Raw genomic sequence first — 21590 nt, 5'->3', positions numbered from 1 at the left:
GCTTATAAAGAAATAAAATTAATACGGAGTAATATTGAGCTCATCCTATTGATGCGGCCGCCACAATAGTCCCACTTTATAAAGATAGAAAGTTAATACTAAGCAGAATGGAGTTGTTGAACTAAATTAAGCTGATCTCACCTTTGCTTAATATAAATTTTTAAGCTTATTGGTGTGGCCCTCCACAACAGTCCCAGTTTCTCATGTAGCCTGCTGGGAAAATTAATTTTCCACCCTGAGTTAACAGATGGGGCAAATGCATGCAAGTGCAAAAGTTACCAGAATGAGATGCATTTACACATATTGCACTGCCAACATAATTTCACACCAGATGGGTGTCAGATACTGGAGCTCCATCATGATGCACAAGGGTTTTGGGTGCAGTTGGGCATATAGTTTCCCTTTTAAAAGGTCCACATTAAATGTTTTTTAAGTGCAATAAATCACTGGTGTAATAAATCACAGTGTTGCATTTCGTGCTTTGTTTCACCTAATTTTAATTTCTGCTGTTAGTTTGGCTTACAAAAGCTACTCGGTTGGGTTTGGGAAAAGATTGTGTTTGGTTTGACAAAATTAACCCTGCAGCTAAAAAAAAAAAAAAAAAAAAAAAAAAAAAGCCTACCAATTTAAATGTGACACCAAAGGCCCTTACAATCATCAATAACCCGTTGCATCATGGCACAGATGCCAAAAGAACAGCAGCATCTGATGCTGGGGGATTATAATGCACTGGTAGTGCATAATGTGTGAAAGATTTCAGTGGTTTTGGCAAAACCACACCATCTCACACGCTTGGAATGGCATTTTTTATAAGTCGGTGCACTCCAAAACTTACCCACTGTAACATCTAGTGTCAGCGTTAACAACAAAAGACAGGTCAGAGAGAAATTTAATTTCACCGTAGACTGCACGATCACTCAGTGCAGACGCACAAATGCTGACAGAATTGTAACCACGCATTAAAGTAGAGGGATTAAACACATTTTAAGGAGCTTTTCAACACATTTCTTAATACTTATTCTCATAGCACATTAGGGGTTTCAATCCAAAATGAAACATACACCATATAAAAAAAAAAAAAAGTAGAAGAAGAAATAAATCCCGCTATTACAAAATGACTGCTGGCATTAAATCAAAGGCTGTTAAAGCCTTACTATTACAGCTATGAGTCATCCTGCGCTCACAATGTCGTTCTGTTTTGGAGGGTAAATATATATCTTTGTTTTTGAAATCTTGACTGATGGCCTTTTGAGGTTTGGATTCATTTTGATTTATACGATGTGATTTTTGGGGAAATATGTGACATCTCGGAAAGAAACCCTGTTTCATGTGTTTTATCAAGACTTCCATTTTCTCAAGCGTGAAGCTGCCTCATCCATCAAATTTACTAAAAGTCTGCTCACATTGGCAACGCCGACCGCAGAGCTACTTAAAAGCTCATTTTTGATTATTTTCTCACAGAAGCGAAAAGTCTGTCCATCTCACTGTGTGTGTGCGTGTGTGTGTGTGTGTGATGGCAAGCTGCTGGCTGCTCACAACAAGGAAACAGCGACCACAAAAATTGAGAATACAGTGGGGACAGATCAACCTACAGTGTGTATCTTCACACACATACAAAAACACACATTTCATCCCCGCCCTGCAACCTTCAACCCTCTGAGGAACACTCCAGAAACACAGTTGTGACGCATGCGCCACTTTTTCCTGTGTGTGTGTGTGTGTGTGCGTGTGTGTGTGTGTGTGTGTGTGTGTGTGTGTGTGTGTGTGTGTGTGTAAGTAAAGGCATAAATGTTGAACAAAAGTGCTCTTATGGCACTGGGTTTGTGTGGAATCCCCTTTCTCCTACTTCCCACAAACTCTGAGACAGAAACACACACATGCACACAGGAGAAGTAGGGGGACTATGGAATTCCTAATTTTTCCAAAGTGGCAGCATGGCATGGAAAAGGTCAGCACGTGGCGTTTAACTAGGACATGACACACACACACACACATGCACAGTGCCCTGTGTCTGAGGCGTGAAGTGTCTGCTGTGTGTTTATGTGCCCTCTGTGTGCTGCTGGTGCCAAGCATTGATGACCAGGGCGCCAGAAAGTGAGTGTGTGTGTCCACGACTCCTGATTCAGACAGATTAAGGCCGCCGGTGGAGTGTTCCAAACTCTGTACTAAGTATACACTCTGGAGATCGAACACACACACACACAGAGCCTGTAGTGGTCTGGTCAGGGTGTCGGTGTGGTTTGCAGCCTATCATTATGCCCTGTGGGGAAAGCCAGCCTAACCAAACCAGACTGGCACTGCCAAGAACTCTATGAGCAGAGCGAGTGCATTTACATAAGAGTTCATAAGAGCACCGAGCTGCTTCATAAAAGCTTTTTTGTGGGGAAACCCCATCCACAACAGAGTCAGAGGTCACAGGTGGGGCTGGAAGAGGCTTCCTTTAAAGTTCACACACATAAAGAGCCAAATCTGACAGAGCGTTTAGGAGCTTTTTGTTGCCTTGTAATGTCAAAAACATACACATTTATCACGAGGGAGCTGCTCTCTAACAAGAAAAGAAAAGTGTTTTTAGATGAATTATAATCTGTGATAAGTTCCAGCATGCCAAAGTTCCAACAGCATGAATTGTGACCTTACATAATCGACGACATCAGGAGCCTCCCAAAAAGCTGCAATTTACCCGGTGAATCATCTGTGGAGGTTACTCTGTGGAACCGTAGACTGTGAATAAAAGATGGACTTTGCCACCATGACATCATTGCTTGGTTTGCCTAAATGTTAGCATTTTGGCCACTACCACCACCTGCTACTTTTAGAGCCAGAAGTGAGCATATTTGGACACAAGGGTGGAGGTCTAAAAGGATCTGCTAACACTAACAAGCTCGGTTGGCAAGCACTTATTACACCAAATACATGCTAATTATTCCTGAGAAACACAAAAGTAACTAAACCTTTACTTATCAAAACTGTAATGCACATTTCCTAGACTAACTGTACAGCTAGTACATCTTTTGTCAGATAACTGCATTAAAAAAAGAAGTTTGTGCTTCAGTTTTGATCTGTAAAACATGTTGTGCGTTCCTACTTTGTAGTAATTATTTGTGTGTGGCTGTGTGCGTTTGATGAACCAGCACAGTCCATGAAAGCAGTTTGTTTGGAGTAGCTGATAACTTAGCGGTCCAGATGATGACCTGGATGACTGAGAACTTTCACACTAATTAAGCTTAGTTTTCAGCTATAGATGCTGCTTGGTTGGATATGTTGGCTCACTTTGGTGGTGTGCAGCATACCCGGGAAACCGTGCAGTGTCCTCTAATTTTATGCCAAAAACGTACTGTATGGTCCATTTCAACCAATCCGGCAACGTTGACTTCAAAGCACCCGAATCAAAAACTTTTCCTACTCAAAGATCAGTTGTCTACTGGAGAATTTTCTGAAGCAGCAAGCCATTCTGCCAAAAACTCAAATTTTCTTTGACCTCATTCCATACCTCTAAAATAAACTGGTCAGTGTGAAGAAAGTGGAAAAACTATGTTGGCTTCTTAGGCACAACTGTTTGCATGTATTTGTCATTTGCTCCACTGCGGTTTCAAGGCAGAACAGCAAACCTCAAGTAAAAATCTGTGGCATTTGCACATAAATGAATGTCTTCTTTGCTATCATTGATTGATATTACACAGGGCTGACTCAATCTACAGCATGTCCAGTTTCTGAAAGCTTTTTTCATATGCTGTTCTAAACTCATACCGCCGACTAGCCCATTTATCTGAAAAGCCAATCTGCTATGCAGAAAACAATTTGTTCTCACATTCTCCCCAATTTAAAAGAACCTCAGAAGCCTCAAAAAGCGACACAGGTTTTGAAAATAACAAACTTTCTTGCATTTGCTACTGACTGTTTGAGCAAGCTGTGGCTGCTAGTAAACAGTCCATGCTATATGTAACACCAAAGACAATTGGGAATCATATATGGAGGACTAGCAAACATTAACTGACAGAATAGGAAGTCATGGACACTGATTCAGCCCACTGGGTTGAGAAGGTAACCCATATAGGCCTGGGTTCGAATCTGCCCTGAGGCCAGTAACTGTGCGTCTTACCCCTCATCCTGGCTTTCCTGGTATCTCTCCACTGTCCTGTTAAATAAAGGTTAACAAGTATTAAAAAAAAGAACAGATAGCCTTAACCCTGATGCCCTAACTACCTAAATGTTGACTGTTGGCCTCAGATGCCAAGTCGGATAGGCTCTCTATAATGTGGGAAGCATCTGTGTCTGCATCTTTAGCTGCTAAATGGTCCGCTATGGTCACCAGCTACAGTAAACAATGTCCTTCTACTGTCAGGGAGATGTTGAGTGAATAAGGCTTTTCACAGGAGCTTTTTGAAAGTCTGTCTGATATCTGAAAGTTCAAACACTAACTTGCGACTAATGATAGACTTAAAAGTACACCAGTGCCATCTTTAAAAAGCACAGACACATCTGGATGATGGTCTGGGCAACAAATATGTGCAGCGCTCAGATTCTGGAGTTGAACAGCAGCTTACATCAGCCTGTGGCTGAAATTAGCAGAACAAGAAAAACAATAATGATTTACTAAGCTATTTTGACATCTTGTTTCTGGTTACAGTGTCATTATAGGGCCATAAATGTGTGTTTCACAAACCCCCAAAAATGCCACAAAGTCGCCTGGCACAAAGCCATGTCAGTTAGTTTCTCTGGATCCAAAGCAGCCAGGAAGGATTTATGGAAGTTGAGGTAAACTGCAACATTTTCAGAGCAGGATTTTTAACCAAAACTGACTGCTTTTTGGAGAAGAAGTGGAATAATTCTAATAAGAATTAATGGCAGAGGTACAACGATAGAAAAAGCAGACACAAAAACCAGATTATAGTGACCTGACAGATTTTTGAAATCCAGTTTCCTTATGGAAATGAGAAAACACAGAGGTTGGTTTGAACCACGATATATACTGTCATCGTGCACGCATTCTGCCGATGAGACGTGACATATAATGTTCATTTTCCATCTGAGCGACGTTAGATCTCAGATATCACGAAAGGGGGGCTGGAGCCTCCGAGCTTTGAGGAGCCATGACGCTCCTGACAGCCGATCTTCTTAAACTTTTCCAACTCTGAAACTAAATCTGACTGATCTGCTTTGGAAGCGGCTCTGCTGAGCGCACACTCTGCTGCAGTAATCTGGTAATCATCAGACATACGCGCATTGACCTGTTCTTTTGGTTGCGACCCAGAGATTAAGGATGCCAGGATTTACGGCACATGAGAGAGCATGCTTTCTTTCTCTGGTGCCGTGAGATATTAGCCGCCTCTTTTTGCTCCTTTAGTTGAAACATTTCTGATTCTTTTCATTCTCTCTGCTTCTCTTTTAGTCACTTTCTCCCTCTCTCATTCATCCATCCCTCCTCTGTCTTTTAGTAAGAGCTCACAGAGAGTTGTGGTATAGAGGATCTATAAGCAGCTCTGTTGACTTTGGCCATGGCCAGACAGAAAACTGAGCTTTTAATTTGACTGCTTTAAATATCTGACCCTTAATAAAACAAATATCTTTGTTTAGAGAGGAAGAAATCCCCCCCCCAAATTCGAGCAAGAAAGGAAAGAGCACTACTGGATGTGTATGTTTGTGTGCTCAGGCTGGTCCGGGTCATGCTTAGTCTTCAAACTGACCTGGCTTAGATAAATAAAATAGAAGAATGTAACAAGCAGCGGAGCCCCCCCCCCCACCCCAAGTTCAAATGTGGGATTAGATTTCCTGTGTAACCGCACAGCTCGGTGTGTCGCTCTGTAAAATCTGGCTTTCTCAAGTAGGATGCATTTTTTTGACACAAGACCAGCAAAGCAGCAAGTCTCCCGTTTCATCCTGGCAGCAGGAAAAAAGCCCCACTTTTATCTCATTCCAGATCGGCCCTCATCTGTCTGCACTCAGTGTTATTCAACAGTGTCTTACTTTAAATAAACTTCATCGATAGATAGCAAAACTAAAACTGTGCTACTGTCTACACACTGTGACCTGGCATCACCTGAAACATTGTTTATTAGTTTTAGATTTTGACTGCCTTTTTACTAATTAATGTGTGTTTTTTGTTTTTTTTTTACTTAGAGATGGAAAAAAATTCCCACAGACTGTTTTGGACCCCATCCATTTATAGGGTCTTTTCAGCCCTGTTTTGGGGTATAATAGGCAGGTAGGTGCTTCTAAGTAGTGCTGAAAAACAGCTGGTTGGAAGTGAGGGCTCACATTCACACCTATTGCCAGATAAGAACCACTGGGCCACAGGCATAAGGACTTGTCAGCAATCCCCTGGCAACTAGTCTCTGACTGGTTGGTGAGTGCTTGCTGGCTGTTACTGAGCCTGTGTGAGTAGGAACCTAACCTGGAGTACCCAGAGAAATATGCAGGCAATGGAGGAACATGCAAACTCCACATGAAAAGGCCTCATTATTGCAGGCACATGCTACTATAAGTTGTTGGTGCAGTAATAAGTAATGAATGTCACTGCAAAAAACAAAAAAAAACCCTCAGGTTTTGAATCCGAGGTGTCAGACATAAAGAGAAACCTTTTTCCAGACATATTTTCACTGACCTGAAAGAGCAGCATTTCACATTAGATGTTTGTTTTTTTTACCCAAATTCCAGCATTGTATTTTGAGAGCATATTAAACATCTTTTCAACAAGTTTTTGCTGAGTGGCAAAGACCTTCTTCAAGAAAAGATAAAACACTTTGCTGTTTTGCAGTGGAAAACAGCCAAATGATGATATCCATTAGAGAAACAAATGAATAAAATAGAGTTACATACAGTAACTTGAATTTAAATGTAAACTTTGGGAGTTTTTTTTTTTTGAAAGCCCTTTTCATTTTATAGCAGCTTTTTCCTTGTGGACTCCTAACAACATCCACTGTATGAATTTTATCAACAGTTGCAACCTCGCTAACATCTTGAGTTGTAACAGACTTGTCTCATGGTGCATGTGATGCACAAATGAGCCAAATGATAAGAAGGGAGACCGAACATTTGGCTCAATGCTGTGTTCAATATAAGAGCGACATCAGTTTCCACTACTATCCTCTGCCTGGCGACCACTGCAAAAATTTCCTGGCTCTGGTGTAGACCTTTTTAAAAAATCTAGACAGTCAGTTGCCAATATGAGCAGATTTGCAGTAAGTATCCACTTTTCTTTAGTATGTGAAAAAAAGACAATTAAGTGGGAGGCTGGGAGGCATGATGTATGGATGGATGATGAAAAAAAACAAGTGCAATGAAAAGTAAATGCAAAGCATGACTGACATTCTTGTTCAATGAATGAAATGAATGACAAGATGAGTTTGTTACCTACATGAAGGCTGGAACTAGAGGTTGAAAGGTTAATGATAGCAGAACTGGTTCCATCCGCAAGCTACAACACATATATACACACACAGAAACACACACTTTCAGGTTAGTTTGTTAGAGTTAGCTTCAATATTTGCAACACATCTCAATGATGAATCATAAAAGACAATTTGAAAGTGTTAATCACTCAAAAAGAAGGAACATGATATTAGAAATATACATGAAAATTACAACATTAGACACTGTTAGACATTATCTACTAACATTTGAAGGGACATCAGCGACTCAAACACAGAAACATCACTGTCACCACTATGGAAGAAATGCAGATACCCAGGTCTAAGTCATCACTGTAGATGACCACAGCCCTAACCCCAACTCTAACCCAAGGCAATCAGAATATGCCTTTTTTTCTCCATGATATTGGTAAAATACAGAAGCAATAAATCTGTTTTATCTTCCACCAAAATACACATTAGAGAAGGATTGGGGTTAGGGTTAGTAACGGCCTTATACTTCAGAGAATTTACTCTGATGGACTGTGACAGAACCTAGATTAGGAGGACAAAGAGCCAGATTTACTAAACATGAGTGATTTACAACAGCTGAGCTGTTTTTATTTCATCGCACAGTTAGTTAATTTCAAAATCAAACATAAAAAACACACCTTTTTTTCTGTATTAAATATCATACCATGCTTCATATCATGCATAATTAACAGTAAATTATGTGTCGCAGATGCTAGTAAATCAGTTTGAGAGTCTTTATAAAAACAAACAGTATTTTTGCTTTTACACCACTGTATAATTGTACAGTGCTATATAAACACAACTCACATGAATTTAAAGGCCAGTTTGCATTCGCACCACTCATCAGTAAATCTGGCCTCAAGTGTTTAGACAAAGTTAGAGATCAGCTGAGAACAGAGAAGGATAGAACAAAGATAGGATGGGAAAATCTGAATGCAGTTATTGTATTTTTGTGCCGTCATCACCTTGCAGTGGTAGACTTTATATTAAAAAAATGTATGGACATAACTTGTAGATATTTGTAACAATAGAACCTTCAGAAAAAACTCCTGACTTTATGACCTCTTACATTAGTCTGAACTCTTACTATAATTTAATTTACTGTATAGTCCAATAATAGTTATAAATCAGGATGAAAGCATCGTTTATGTTAGGTTGGGCCAACCTTGTTATTTACATGTCAGTACTCAATAAGCATGCAGTGACCTTGTTTTCACAGTCAGATCCCCACGTCCTGACAGTTCCTCGACAGTCCTTGGAGCACCTCTGCCAGGTCTAAGGGGTAAATACTGATGCCTTTATAACCAAAAGCCTGAGTAGCAAAACGGGTGGAAAGTAGGTTTGTGCTCACGGAAGATGATGCAGGTAACCGACGATGGTCAGAATGACTGCCAAAAGTTAACAAATCGTGTTAAATAGTGATATTTGGCTTGTTTCCCAACTGATTATTGTAAGATTCCTATTAAAGAGAATCTATCTCACTACTCTGTGCGATCTCTTGTAAAAAGGATGCTTGTGCACGTGCAGATCCAACTTTTTGTTTAACCAGGTTTTATGTTTGTCATTTTACTGCTGAGCTTTTGACTGCGGAGTACAGGGAAGAGCAGCGTAGAGAGAGAGACTGAAAAACTTAGATGAACTATAGGCCGAAAGAGAAAAAGATTTTACTAAATATGGAAATGGAAAATGAAGACTATGTCTGTCTCTCTTTGTGTCTCCAGGATTACTGCTGCTGGTGAAACGGTATGTATTATGGAAGTGGATAGTGTCCCAGACTTTGGAGAAAATCGTCCAGCCCTAGTAATAGTAGTAAACCCTAGTGAATTTTCAAACATGTGTAATGATTTCAAATTGGAAAACAGAGTATCAGTATTTGTTTGGTTGGAGCAATCTGAACTAATAGCAATAATTCACGGGAAAAAAAAAATGCAGCTCTTAAATGCTAAACTTCTTTAAAAATCAGAACAAAGTTAAGTGGTTTTCAACCCATGTTTAACCAAGGTTACATGCAACCTGATCTCAGTGAATAATGTGAAGTGACCACAGCCTCCTCAAAATGCATTATGTGGTGATGGCACACAAGGCACCAGGAAAACAATGCCAATGGAAAGTCAATAAGGAGTTTGGTTGTGGTGGGTGGACAAATTCCCTGGCAATGATGTTGCCGCAAAAGCTGACGACTCATCCAGAGGTGGGTGTGAGTGTGATGGTAGCTTGAATTACACAAAATTCTCACATAAGGGAGTGGAGTCATTATGAATTGCTGTGGACATCACTGTCCACTAAACTGTGGACAGCGATGTCCTTGTAGTACTATAAATAAATTAGTTATCTATAGTTCCAATATTCAAGTATCCAATTGGACACTTGATTCGATTTGACTACAACTGGTTGCCACATGTCTCTGCTGACTTTGACTTTCATGAAGAAACCTCAGCGTTTAATCATTTTATTTTGCACAAGCTGTGAACTGATCACCATCCCACTTTTATTCTTTAAAAGTTTGCAATCTTCAAGTTAAGAAGAAACAGATGAAGCTCCACAAAGATTGATTATCAAAGACCAATTTAATTAAACAAGTTAGCTGTGCGCCAAGTTTGGGTTTTTTGCATTTTTTTTTTTAAAGTGCAACGAAGAATTTCAGCAGTACAAAGAATCCGCTGAAACAAAGCTGCTTGTTGCTGATCAAATGTCGCACTTTGCTCCATTAATTTACAACTTCTAACTCATCGCCCGGTCTGAATCTGCAAATTGGGTTGACAAGAGTGCAGATTTTCTTTTTTCTTTTTAAGCTGTCACTGCAAATTTATCATCCAGTTGCGTGACTGTTATTGTACCCACACAAAGCTGTTCTGATGATGAACTGCACATTTTAATTGGATAAGGGTGTTAATGTCAGGGAGTGTACACTGATTTCAACACCCGCAGACGCACTAATTAACCTCGCTTATTTAGCTCATGTTGTACATATTTTTTTGAACTCCCATGTAACTAAACATTTACCGCTGCCCTCCCCCGTCAAACACAACAAGGCAATTGAGGTTTTGCATCAGTGCAAGAGAATGGAAAAATGGTCAGTGTCGTAAGAATGAGGTAACAGCAATATATTAGAGACAGTCCCATGATGTCTCCTTATGTTAAATAGTGCACGTATTTGTGTGTATGTGTTTTCCTTATGATGTAAATGCATAAACACGTCTCCATAATGTTGATCATTCAGTTTTAACATGAAGTTTTGGTAGGTTTAGTCAAGGGTTTAATTATCATTTAGATAAATTAAAGTCAATGTAATGTTCTCTAAGTGACAGAAACACAAATGTGTGTGTGTGTGTGTGTATGTGTGTGTGTGTGTGTGTGTGTGTGTGTGTGTGTGTGTGTGTGTGTGCGCGCGCGCAGCTTTTGTGGCGCCTGTGGGTTAAGGGATACCAAGGAGGGCCGCACAGAGAAATTAAAAAAGGGAAAAATTCCAGCAGGCATTTCAAGATGATGAAAGGATCAGTGAGGGGATGATTGGCTGATGAACCACAACAATGAAGCGAGAGAGAGGAAACGGAGGAGGATAACATGAGGATTCCCCCTAATGAGCTGCCACATTAAAACAGCTGCCAGCTTGATCGATAGAGAAGGGAAGAAGGAATGAGAAAATGAATTAAAAGGGTAAAGAGGGGAAGGCAAAAGACGGATGAAGAGAGAGCGTGTGAGAAAAACTGGGTTGACTGGAGAGGGAAAATAAAAAACAGAGGTGAAGCAAGCTTGAAAAACAGAAAGATGGAGAACAATAAAATGGAGAGATGAAAGGATTACTGAATAGATGAAAACTGCGCAAAAGAAAGTATGGCTAAAGTGAAGATAACAAGAATGGCGATAAATAGAGATAGTAAAGTAGGAAGGAATTTAGAAGGGAAAGGGCAGAGGGATGTAAGGAATGGAAGGATACATAATGAGTGAAAATAAGGACAGAAGAAGAGATGGAGCAAAGGAGGTTTTACTGGGAAAAGGGAATAGAGTTAAGTAAATTTTATGTAACAAGGAAAAGAAGCAAGGAAGGAAGGCAGAAGAAAAACATAATTTGGTAAAAGCTAAAAAGAGCCAGGAAACTGAGCAGAAAAGAAGGAACAACAACTGATAAATAAAAGGAAGAAGTTAGTTAGACGGCAACAAAAAACAGATTTAGAGAGTGCATCTAAAACAAGGTAAAAGGCCACTGAGACATCAGCTACTACCTTGTGGGCCAATGGTCATTATGCTAAAAGGCAGCAGCAGCACAAGCGCAATTAAGTTATCAAGTTCAGTGAGTGTTATTAGTCAGCTGTGTTGGCACATCTACCAGTCAAACTGGCGGCGTTCCTAACTTTAAGCCCCAGTTTGGCACAAGTTTTATCTGTCGGACAGATGGCCCCACATTCGAGTCTAGAATACTTTGGTATATAGATAAGTTCATGGTCGACACAGTCAATACATGGTGCCCAGGTCCTGTGCCTACAAAACAAGCCACAATGCTCAGGCCTCCACTGCTGTGCCTGAAATTTAGTTTTCTTGAAATGTGGTGCCTTGGATTATGGACACCACTTTTGCCATGTCTTTACACAATGTTCCAAGAAGCAAATTGGCAAAGCAAGGCCATATGCCAATAGTTGTTTTTTGTTTGTTTGTTTTTTAGAGGGAAGAGGCTTTGTCTTGGCAACCCTTGCAAATCAACCAATTGCATTTGAGAAGCAGCATCTGTCTGTAATTTGTCCTTTTAAATCCTATGGAAGCAGTAAGGGTGTAGGTAGTACAGACTTTATGGACTTCATAGAGTCCTATAAAATCATTCTTTTTCATATGACTGGGCATTTCTCCTATTAAGTTGGTCATTTTACCCTGGGAGTCCATGAGGGGTAGTTCACTTCTCGAGGAAGTCCAAAGTGGCTACTTGAGGAACTGCAGTTTTTGGCAATTAAGCATCCATTTTACACCACTGGATATTTTGCAAAGAAGGAAAGTGGCAGGAAGTGATATAAAAGTAGTGTGGGGAAAGCTGAATGTAAAGAATGAAAACCAAATAATCGTTTTATTGTGCAGGGGAGAGAGAAGAGGGAGAACAATAGACAGAAGCAAAGGAGGAAGACCAAGGGTCTTCAAATAAAATGACTGACAGCTGATGACAGCAGAGAGGGGAAACTGAGGAGAAGAAAAGAAGAAGTAATAGACATCAGCAAGAAGGTGCAGGGCTCCAAAACAGAAGTCTTGAATTGTTTTACTCTCACAGAGGAGGCTGACAGAAATCACGAGCTTGGAATTCTTTCCAGAAAACTCACAAGTCCTCTGCAGATTCACTGTCTTCAAAAGTTACTTCAGTATTCTCAAAGGGGCCAATCCAGTGGTTTTCCATGTTGTAGCCCATTAACTTCAAATCCTGCACACTTAAACATTACTGCAGAACATTTTCCAAGGCCTGCCACACTGTCTTTAGTGATTTCTGAACAGGCAACCATTGGTTTTGCATAATTACAGTTCAGAGCAAATACCAACCAGCAGAGACAACTCATCTATTCTTTTAGTTATGTTAAAGGAATATTTTCATATTTTGATGAGTGTTTACTTTCTTATCATGGCTGCCAGATGGGTATTTTAGCATAAAGATTGTAGACAAGGGTGCCAGTACCTTTACCATCTCCAAAGGTAAGAGCAAGACTTCTAACCTTAATGATCATGTAGGCTGTTTGTTCCTACCCTCTGACCTAACATACAATGATCATAGAGGCAGAAATATGCCATAAACTGTTAAAAGTGCTGAAAAATAGACTGGCCATTTTTGATGACACAATGCTATCGTAAAAGTATGGTTAAGTTTAAACAGAGTTAAATGTTGAGACTTTTTAGAACTCCTTTAATGCCACTAAAAAGTGCCCACAAACATGCTCAACCAGTGTGGTGGTCCAAGTGACAACAACCCAGGGCTTTAAAATGAAGCCAAAACACGAGTGCCAAAAAGTGCAGTTCTTCTAATGGACACATAGGGCTGACTTCACAAGTTTGTCAGTCCCCAACAGGGTCTTATGTTAAACTGTTAAAATAAAAAACATATTTGAGAGGCAAGAAAATAGTGTTTGCTTCAATAGACTATAAAGCTATGTCTTCACAGAAACCAGTACAGTGCCATGGTGACCAGACACCGCAGAAATGACACTTGTTGACTTCAAGCTACAGGTGACACAAAGTAAGCGGGTCCTGAAATACACTTTCCTCAACTTGGAGGCAACCAACTGAAGTGATTGTCAATAAGAGTGCCAGATACCACAGATAAACCTATGACCTGGTAGTGAATACATTAGCGGATTACCTAGGAAACTGGAGTCCGAAATGTCCACTGGCGATTAGGGCTGAACGATATATCGCATTTGCGATAATATCGCGACATGATCAAGTGCAATTTTCTAACCGCAAAGGCTGCGATTATACTCTGGACATGTCCAAATTCATGGGCTGCATCCTCCTGAGGCCGCATTTGTAGACCGATTACGTCACAGCGACGCGCCGAAGGCTGTCCAAATTACTACCATATCCCAGAATTCATAGCGCGGCCCAGCCAAACTCCAGTTTCCAGCAATGGCGGCCGCTACTAAGTTTTAAAATTACTCATACTAATCTTTCTGGGTCACAAAATAAACTTTTAACATATTTTCAGGCGAGAAAGTAGTTGTGTAAACATCAAATATCTGCTCGGTTTATCAAGATATCCCATATTTGCAAAAGTGCTTCGACGTTTTCAGAGGCGTCTGCTACCCACCAGCTCGACAGCTAGCCGGGAGCTCGAGGGTTACTGATGCGGCCGAGAACGGCACAACTCCCGGCACATCATTTTCAGATCACCGCGGACTTTTGCTGCTCGGGTTAAACGTAATATATAAGTCACTTAGACAACCTAAAAATGTTATTGTTGGGCTTTTTTCAGTGTTTTGTTTGTTCGTGAGTAAATCGGTTTGGCTGAGATTAAAGTTATTAGATTAGATAAAATAAAACTTTATTAATCCCCCGGGTGGGTTCCTCCTTGGTTTTCACACAGCTGACTAAACGTCAAACAGAAAACTTATTAAACAGAAGTATGAGACAGTCGAGAATTTACACCAGTGTCTGGTTATATTTTAGATAGCAAGAAGCAGACGGCCGAGTTTATTAAACTCCACCGAGACAGCGGTGACGCTAATCAGAACTAGACCGTCCAATTTCACGCCTTTAAACTTTAAAGGCGTGTTTGTGTGTGTGTTTATACAATTGCTATTATGTTTGCACTTTATGTGTAATGTTACTGACTGCAGAGATCAGTAAGATGTGTGTATTTTTTATTTATTAGTTTTATTTATTTAATATTATTTTTTAATTGAATGACTGTCTAGTAGTTCACAGATGTCGAAAAACTGAGTGTGGTAAAGCCACTGATTTTTTTTATGTATATTTCTGCAATCTGCACATTGTACTGACTTTCATTTTAATGTTTACACCAGGGTTCCTTGTCAGCACTTTATGCTCAGATGTTTGTAAGCTAAAAATAAACTATTGTGTATGTTCAAATATACTGTTGTGATTGAAGAAGTTAAATAAAAATGTCAGTCATCAATTCATGCATCACCTCATGTCATCATAACAGAGGTCTGTCTTCCAGGAAAGAACAGTTTAAAATTAATGTAATATAGTATTGGCCATACTATATGATGTATTGCTTGTCTTTGTTTAATAATACAGAAGACAAAGACCTTAAAAAATAATCGCATATCAGAATCAGAATACTTTATTGATCCCTGGGGGAAATTATTTTTTGTTACAGTGCTCCATTTTAAACCAACATTAAGACAAGACAAGACAGACAATACGCTAACTAAGAATAGTACAATATATACATATATATACATACATACATACATAAGTCACTTATGAATAAATATTTGGAAAAGAAACATGTGTAGTTGTAGCAGTAACCAGTGTGTTAAGTGGATGCGTTGTACAGGGAGATGGCCACAGGCAGGAAAGATTTCCTGTGTCGTTCAGTGGTGCTTTTCGGTAATCTCAGTCTCTCACTGAACGAGCTCCTGTGACTGACCAACATGTCATGGAGTGGGTGGGAGGTGTTATCCAACATTGTCTTTATCTTGGACAGCATCCGCCTCTCCGACACCACCTTGAGGGAGTCCAGCTCCATCCCCACAACATTGCTGGCCTTACGGATCAGTTTATTAAATCTGTTGGCATCTGCGACCCTCAGCCTGCTCCCCCAGCATGCAACAGCATAGAGGATCGCACTGGCCACCACAGACTCATAGAAAATCCTCAGCATTTTCTGGCAGATGTTGAAGGACCTCAGTCGCCTCAAAAAATAGAGACGACTCTGGCCCTTCCTGTAAAGTGCTGTGGTGTTTTTAGCCCAGTCCAGTTTATTGTCAATGTGTACTCCAAGGTATTTATAGTCCTCCACAATGTCAACACTGACCCCCTGGATTGAAACAGGGGTCAAGTGTTTCCTGGTCTTCCTGAAGTCCACGATCAGTTCCTTGGTCTTTGCCACGTTGAGCTGCAGATGATTCTGCCCACACCACGTGACAAAGGAGTCGACCACAGCCCGGTACTCTGTCTCATCATCCCTGCTGATGCATCCAACCACCGCAGAGTCATCAGAAAACTTCTGAAGGTGGCATGTCTCTGTGCAGTGGCTGAAGTCTGTGGTGTAGAGGGTGAAGAGGAAGGGGGAGAGGACAGTCCCCTGTGGTGCCCCTGTGTTGCTAATCACCTTGTCAGACACACACTGTGGGAGACGTACATATTGTGGTCTTCCTGTCAGGTAATCAACAATCCAGGACACCAGAGAAGCATCCACCTGCATCGCTGCTAACTTATCACCCAGGAGGGTCGGCCTGATGGTGTTGAAAGCACTGGAAAAGTCAAAAAACATGACCCTCACAGTGCTCGCCGGCTGGTCCAGATGGGTGTAGACACGATTGAGCAGGTAGATGATGGCGTCCTCTGTTCCGAGACGAGGCTGATAAGCGAACTGAAGGGGATCCAGATGTGGTCTTACTATGGGTCGCAGCTGGTCCAGGATGAGCCTTTCCAGGGTCTTCATGATGTGGGAGGTCAGTGCCACGGGCCTGTAATCCTGGGGGCCACTGGGACGAGGCGTCTTTGGTACAGGGACGAGGCATGATGTCTTCCACATCACCGGGACCCTCTGCAGACTCAGACTCAGCATAAACAGTTTATGAAAGACTCCACACAGCTGGGGGGCACAGGCCTTGAGGACAAGGGGACTCACTCCGTCTGGTCCAGCAGACTTGCCTGAGTGAAGTCTCCTCATTTGCATCTCAACCTGGTATTGAGTGAAGGTGATGGGTGGGGGAGGGGTGTCAGGAATCTCACAGGAGGCAACATGTGAAGAGAGAGGCTGGCACAGTGGTGTGGCTCTGGATTCCAGGCTGACTGCAGGTGAGGTTGTGGGGGTGGGAGCAGACACTGTCGCATCGCAATCGCAATATTGGGGCAAAAAAAATCGCAATTAGATTATTTTCCATAATCGTTCAGCCCTACTGGCGATCAATGGTCAACTTCGAAGAGATACATGACAAGTGAATCGCTCCCTGTGTGAGTGACAAATGTGCCAATGCAGGCAGCTGGAGCCAATCAGTGTCTGCTAGACCTCATCCATTGCTTCAAGTCATTAAATTCAACTGAATTCATTTTTTGTTTACATGTGGGGTAGCTGTAGCTCTGGTGGTAGAGCAGGTCATCTACTAACTGGAAGGTTGGTGGTTCTGTCCCCGTCATGCCAAATAACATTGGGCAAGATACTAATACAAAGTTCCTCTCCGAGTAACTTGGGATCTGAGTAACTCCCAGGTTAGATTTTGATTTTGTCATTCAAATCAAATTGGTTCTGACTCTGAATAAAAAACCCATCACATCAGAGACCAAAACTCTACTGGTGAACCTTGAAAATGGAAAGTTTATATTGGCTGTGTGTGGTTATGCATGCTGCAAATATAAAAAACACCTTTGACAAACTACAGTTTGGTTCAGAAGCATTTCCAGACATGTTCTTGTACCATTAGTAGTTATTATTATTATTATTATTATTATTATTATTATTAATAATAATAATAATAACCTTAATAATCAATAGCCCAGCAAAGCACTTATTACATGTATTTACTTATTGTTGGGCCTACTGGTAACTCTTCTCCTCCTAACACTATTTTTAGAAAATGTAACAACAACAACAACAAAAACATCTTAAACATAATAATGACTTTGCGTTTTTGCAGTTTTTGGGGGGACCACAGTTTGATGACAATGCATTCCTCCTGAAACTTTCCAGCTCCCTTCAGTCCTCAAACATGATTACACAACGATAGCTGCGGTCTGCGAGTGTGTGTTTAGCATTTATAGCGCTGCATTATTTATGTTTGCTCCCTTCAACGGAACCTCGTGCGGTCTGCCAAACCAATAAAGCCAAATTATGTCACGGTCTAATTCTATACAATCTTCTATTCACTAATACACACAATGAAACCACTTACGACTGTGGACCAGGAGGGGGGTAAGAGGGGATATTTAAAAAAATGCTTTAAAAAGACTACATTTTGTTAGTAATTGACTTTGTGTGTTCTTCAAACTGGGATGTCAAAAATCTTTGACCAGTTATCTGGTGAAAGAAGAAAGAGAAAAAAAATGAAAGGGTAAGACAGTGGGACCTGTTGCTATGAGCCTAATAGGGCTGTGTCCTGTATATAGGTTCCCTCCTCACCACTATCCTTGGCAGTTTTAACTCAATGTGAAAAATAGCCTTTACTAAATAAACAATTTTATCTGCATTCGAGTGATATTGTTGGATAGGCTCTTTTTTTCCTTTTCTTTTGTCAAAGATTTTGGATTTCAACAGGAAGGTGAAAGTCACAGCCCAGCCAGAGAATCCTTATGTTAGTGAGAGGAAATTTAGAGATGAACAGAAAAGTGTTTTTGATGCTTTAAAGGCAGTTTTGTGGCAATTATTTAAAGTACTAATTACCAGTAATTACCTACAGAGTAATTAGCCAATAAATGTACAGTGTTGTGTACACAGAGCAGGTTTAGGCAACTAGCTGATACAAAAAGCTCTTTTACCTGGTCAGACACAAGCGGCTGCTCATCATCGATGTCAATAAAAACCTCCCCAGAAATTAAATGGGGCGTCTCACCTACACGTGCCAACACACACAGGAAAAGAAGACACTTAACATTTATCATCAGTGTTAATCATTTTTGCTCTATTTTTTTCCACTGCTGTGTGCCTTACGTCTCCATCCTTCCTCCTCTCCCTCCAACTCCACAGCTTGCTCATCTTCTTGGTTGTAGCGGTACTCCTCCAGCGAGCGGATGGTGCACTGCCCAACCACCGGCTTCCTCCCAAACTGACGATTGTCAATGACTTTGATGACAATTGGCGGCATGTAGAGCTCCTCTTGGGGAAGTCTCTGTGGTGAGATGGAGGAAGATGAAAACACAGGGACTTAAGCGTCTGGCTGCTTAACGTCTATTTCTAATTGGTTATGCCACCTGCCTGCGTGATGTTGACTGGCTGTGGCTGCTGATTGCCTAAAACTGATTGGTCACCAAAGCATGACCAATCAAGGCTTAAATGGACCTTTTCAGATGTAAAGGAAGAAATAGCTGAATCTGCAGAGGTGCAGATACCATCTTTGTGATGGAAATCAGGGTACATACAACACTTTGAGTTAAAGTGTCTTGACGCATGCTCAATCATCCAGGTAAGGAAATCCCCCAAAAGTTGATTCTGTTCATCTGGACGTAGCGTTTTCAGTTGGAGAAACATTTCGTCACTCATAATCAAGTGACTTCTTTAGTCTCAGCTGACTGCAGGTTCCCCCAAAACCTTTCAACAGTACCTTTGCACAACGCTGAAATTAGCCCACTGATTGAACAGTAGGATGGGAGGTCAGTTTCTTGATCATTGGATTAATATGCAAATTGTCATGACCACTGATCATTGACAATCTTACAATTCTGTGATTGCAGCCATTCCCCAACTCTGTGAATGGTACTGATGGCCATTGATCAGTTGTCACTGACAGTAATGAAACATTTCTCCCACTAAAAATATGACATCCAGATGAAAAGAATCAACTTTTTGGGACTTTGAGTTAACATATAAGTTGAGGATTTTAATATAAGGTTTGCAAGTAAAGTGACACAAAAAAAAAAGATAAAACAAAAAAAAATAAAAAACACACACACAAGTTGCGGTAAACTCTGTCCTTTTCAGTATATGCCATTTTGTTCTGTCATGTAAGTGTCACTTCCTTGCATTATATATGGCTCCATTAATCTTAATCGCACACTAGAGATTTTCACACCAGTGTTTTGCAAAAACAGACTGTTGTGAACTTCTGGGAATGATGACCCTGAAGGTCCAAAATGAAGGCTGTTACTGCGTTGTAGGACTACAGTTTGCTCTGTAAAATAAAACAATGAAATGATATTTCATCCTAAGCCTTTCTTATTTATTATTATAATTATGTATTTATTTTAAACTAAAGGTACTCCTGTGCAAACACTTTGGGAAGCTGTGCTTTTTTTCAGACTTCCTCCTCAGTAGTGTTTCTCCTGTTATTTTACTGTTGTCGTCTTTTATGGCTGCACAGCGGTAGGAACATCACATTCCATGTGCTTTTATTTTGTTCTATGCACATATCAGCGTATGAAGCCCATTCTCTTTAAACAAACAAACAAATAACCGCAAAGAAAAAACAAAAACCAAGAATGGACCTTATTCATGTGAGTTTATGGAAAAAATCTAATCAAACCTTTCCAGAATTACTCACAGCTGACTTAACTAGAGCAGAAAGAACAACTTATATCTGCCACAGCCCAATAAAACAATTAGAAAGTTACTAAACAACCACAAATCTGATCAACACTGAGCATTTTATCTTCCTGTTTTCATACAGTCATCATGATCTTCTATTAAAGAGGATTCAATTTAGATTTAAATGACATGTAGCAACATATTTAGTGAAATCTATACAATCCTCTCTTGCAATTTCCTGTATAAGATCTGACTTTTGGTCCAGAATGTCTGCCCCCTTTAAGTTTGCAACCTTCATTGGGTTGTACGTCTGCAGGCTTTAGAAGACAAGCAGACCATCACTTGACCTGCCAGGCATGTTCTCCCGCTTGATGCTGATACTGTAGGTGCTGCAGCTGGCAGAGCTTCTGCAACAGCTATATACTTAAATAAAATTCAACTGGCTCGAGTTCCCTCAATCCTTCTTACTTTTACAGAGAGCTGCAGAAGAAGAATCTCAAAGAACCAGCTGCATAATGAAACCCTCAAAACATTTACAGCAGCTACATCTGAAGACAATATGGCAACACAACCTCATTTATCCAAACTCACTCAAAGGTAAATAAACAATGGGCTGGCAACTGTAATCTGTTTGACCTCTCTGGCTTTAAGAAAGGCTTAAGTGAGGCTGATGATGCTAAACTCACACAATAAACTGAGAGAGCTAACATTAGGTGGTTAGACACTTCAAAGAGAAATATTTAAGGAAACTATGCCCATGACATTTTCTTTTGCTCCCGTGGCATAAGAAAACACTCACGCAGTCATCTTAAGGCCTTAATATTGTTAACATTAAATGCTTGGAATTGGTTCAGCGGCTAAATTTAAGGGGAAAAGAAATGTGCACATTTCCACAGTCCGATTGAGGCTGTCACACTCGTGCGGTGGTCAAAACAGGACCTTAATCTTGTTAACATTAAACTGCAGGAGTCAAAGCAAGGATCTGCATTTAAGGGGAAAAAAGTGAATATTTCCATACGCCAGTTATAGCTGTCATAATAAAACACGGAGGTGATCAACTTCAGACCTTAATATTGTTAAACTCTCTAGCCTGTTTGGAGCCGCTGTTAGGAAAATGTGTTTAATATTTCCATATTTCAGTTTAGGTTTTCATAAGAAAACACTTAGGTGGAATTCAATGGCACCAATGTAAACTCAGTGGAAACATATTCTCAGAGGACAGTGTTACATTCGAAGGATAAGTAACGACTGGTACGATTCCCTGCTCTGAAGATTGGGGCTGGTCTGATTAAAATAAATGAGTGAATTAAAAAACGCTCTTTGCAGAGTGACAGCGAGGGGAGCGCAGGCGTCGACGTGCATGCAGTTGGGTTTTTTTA

At 40.6% G+C, this 21590-nt stretch overlaps 1 protein-coding gene across 1 annotated transcript in view; it reads right to left on the bottom strand.

Moving 5' to 3' along the window:
* The window catches only part of LOC113014254 (dysferlin-like), a 70602-nt gene that overhangs the window by 562 nt on the left and 48450 nt on the right, over positions 1 to 21590 (bottom strand). The window contains exons 40-43 of the mRNA XM_026155672.1: positions 18682 to 18859; positions 18510 to 18583; positions 7355 to 7414; positions 836 to 847 (exon numbers count right to left, since the gene is read on the bottom strand). Coding sequence (XP_026011457.1) covers positions 836 to 847; positions 7355 to 7414; positions 18510 to 18583; positions 18682 to 18859 — 324 coding nt within the window. The remainder of the gene's footprint in view (positions 1 to 835; positions 848 to 7354; positions 7415 to 18509; positions 18584 to 18681; positions 18860 to 21590) is intronic.

Source organism: Astatotilapia calliptera, chromosome 3 (assembly GCF_900246225.1).
Source record: "Astatotilapia calliptera chromosome 3, fAstCal1.2, whole genome shotgun sequence".
In the NCBI taxonomy this organism is placed as follows: Eukaryota; Metazoa; Chordata; class Actinopteri; order Cichliformes; family Cichlidae; genus Astatotilapia; species Astatotilapia calliptera.
This window is presented reverse-complemented; position numbering and strand designations above follow the sequence as displayed.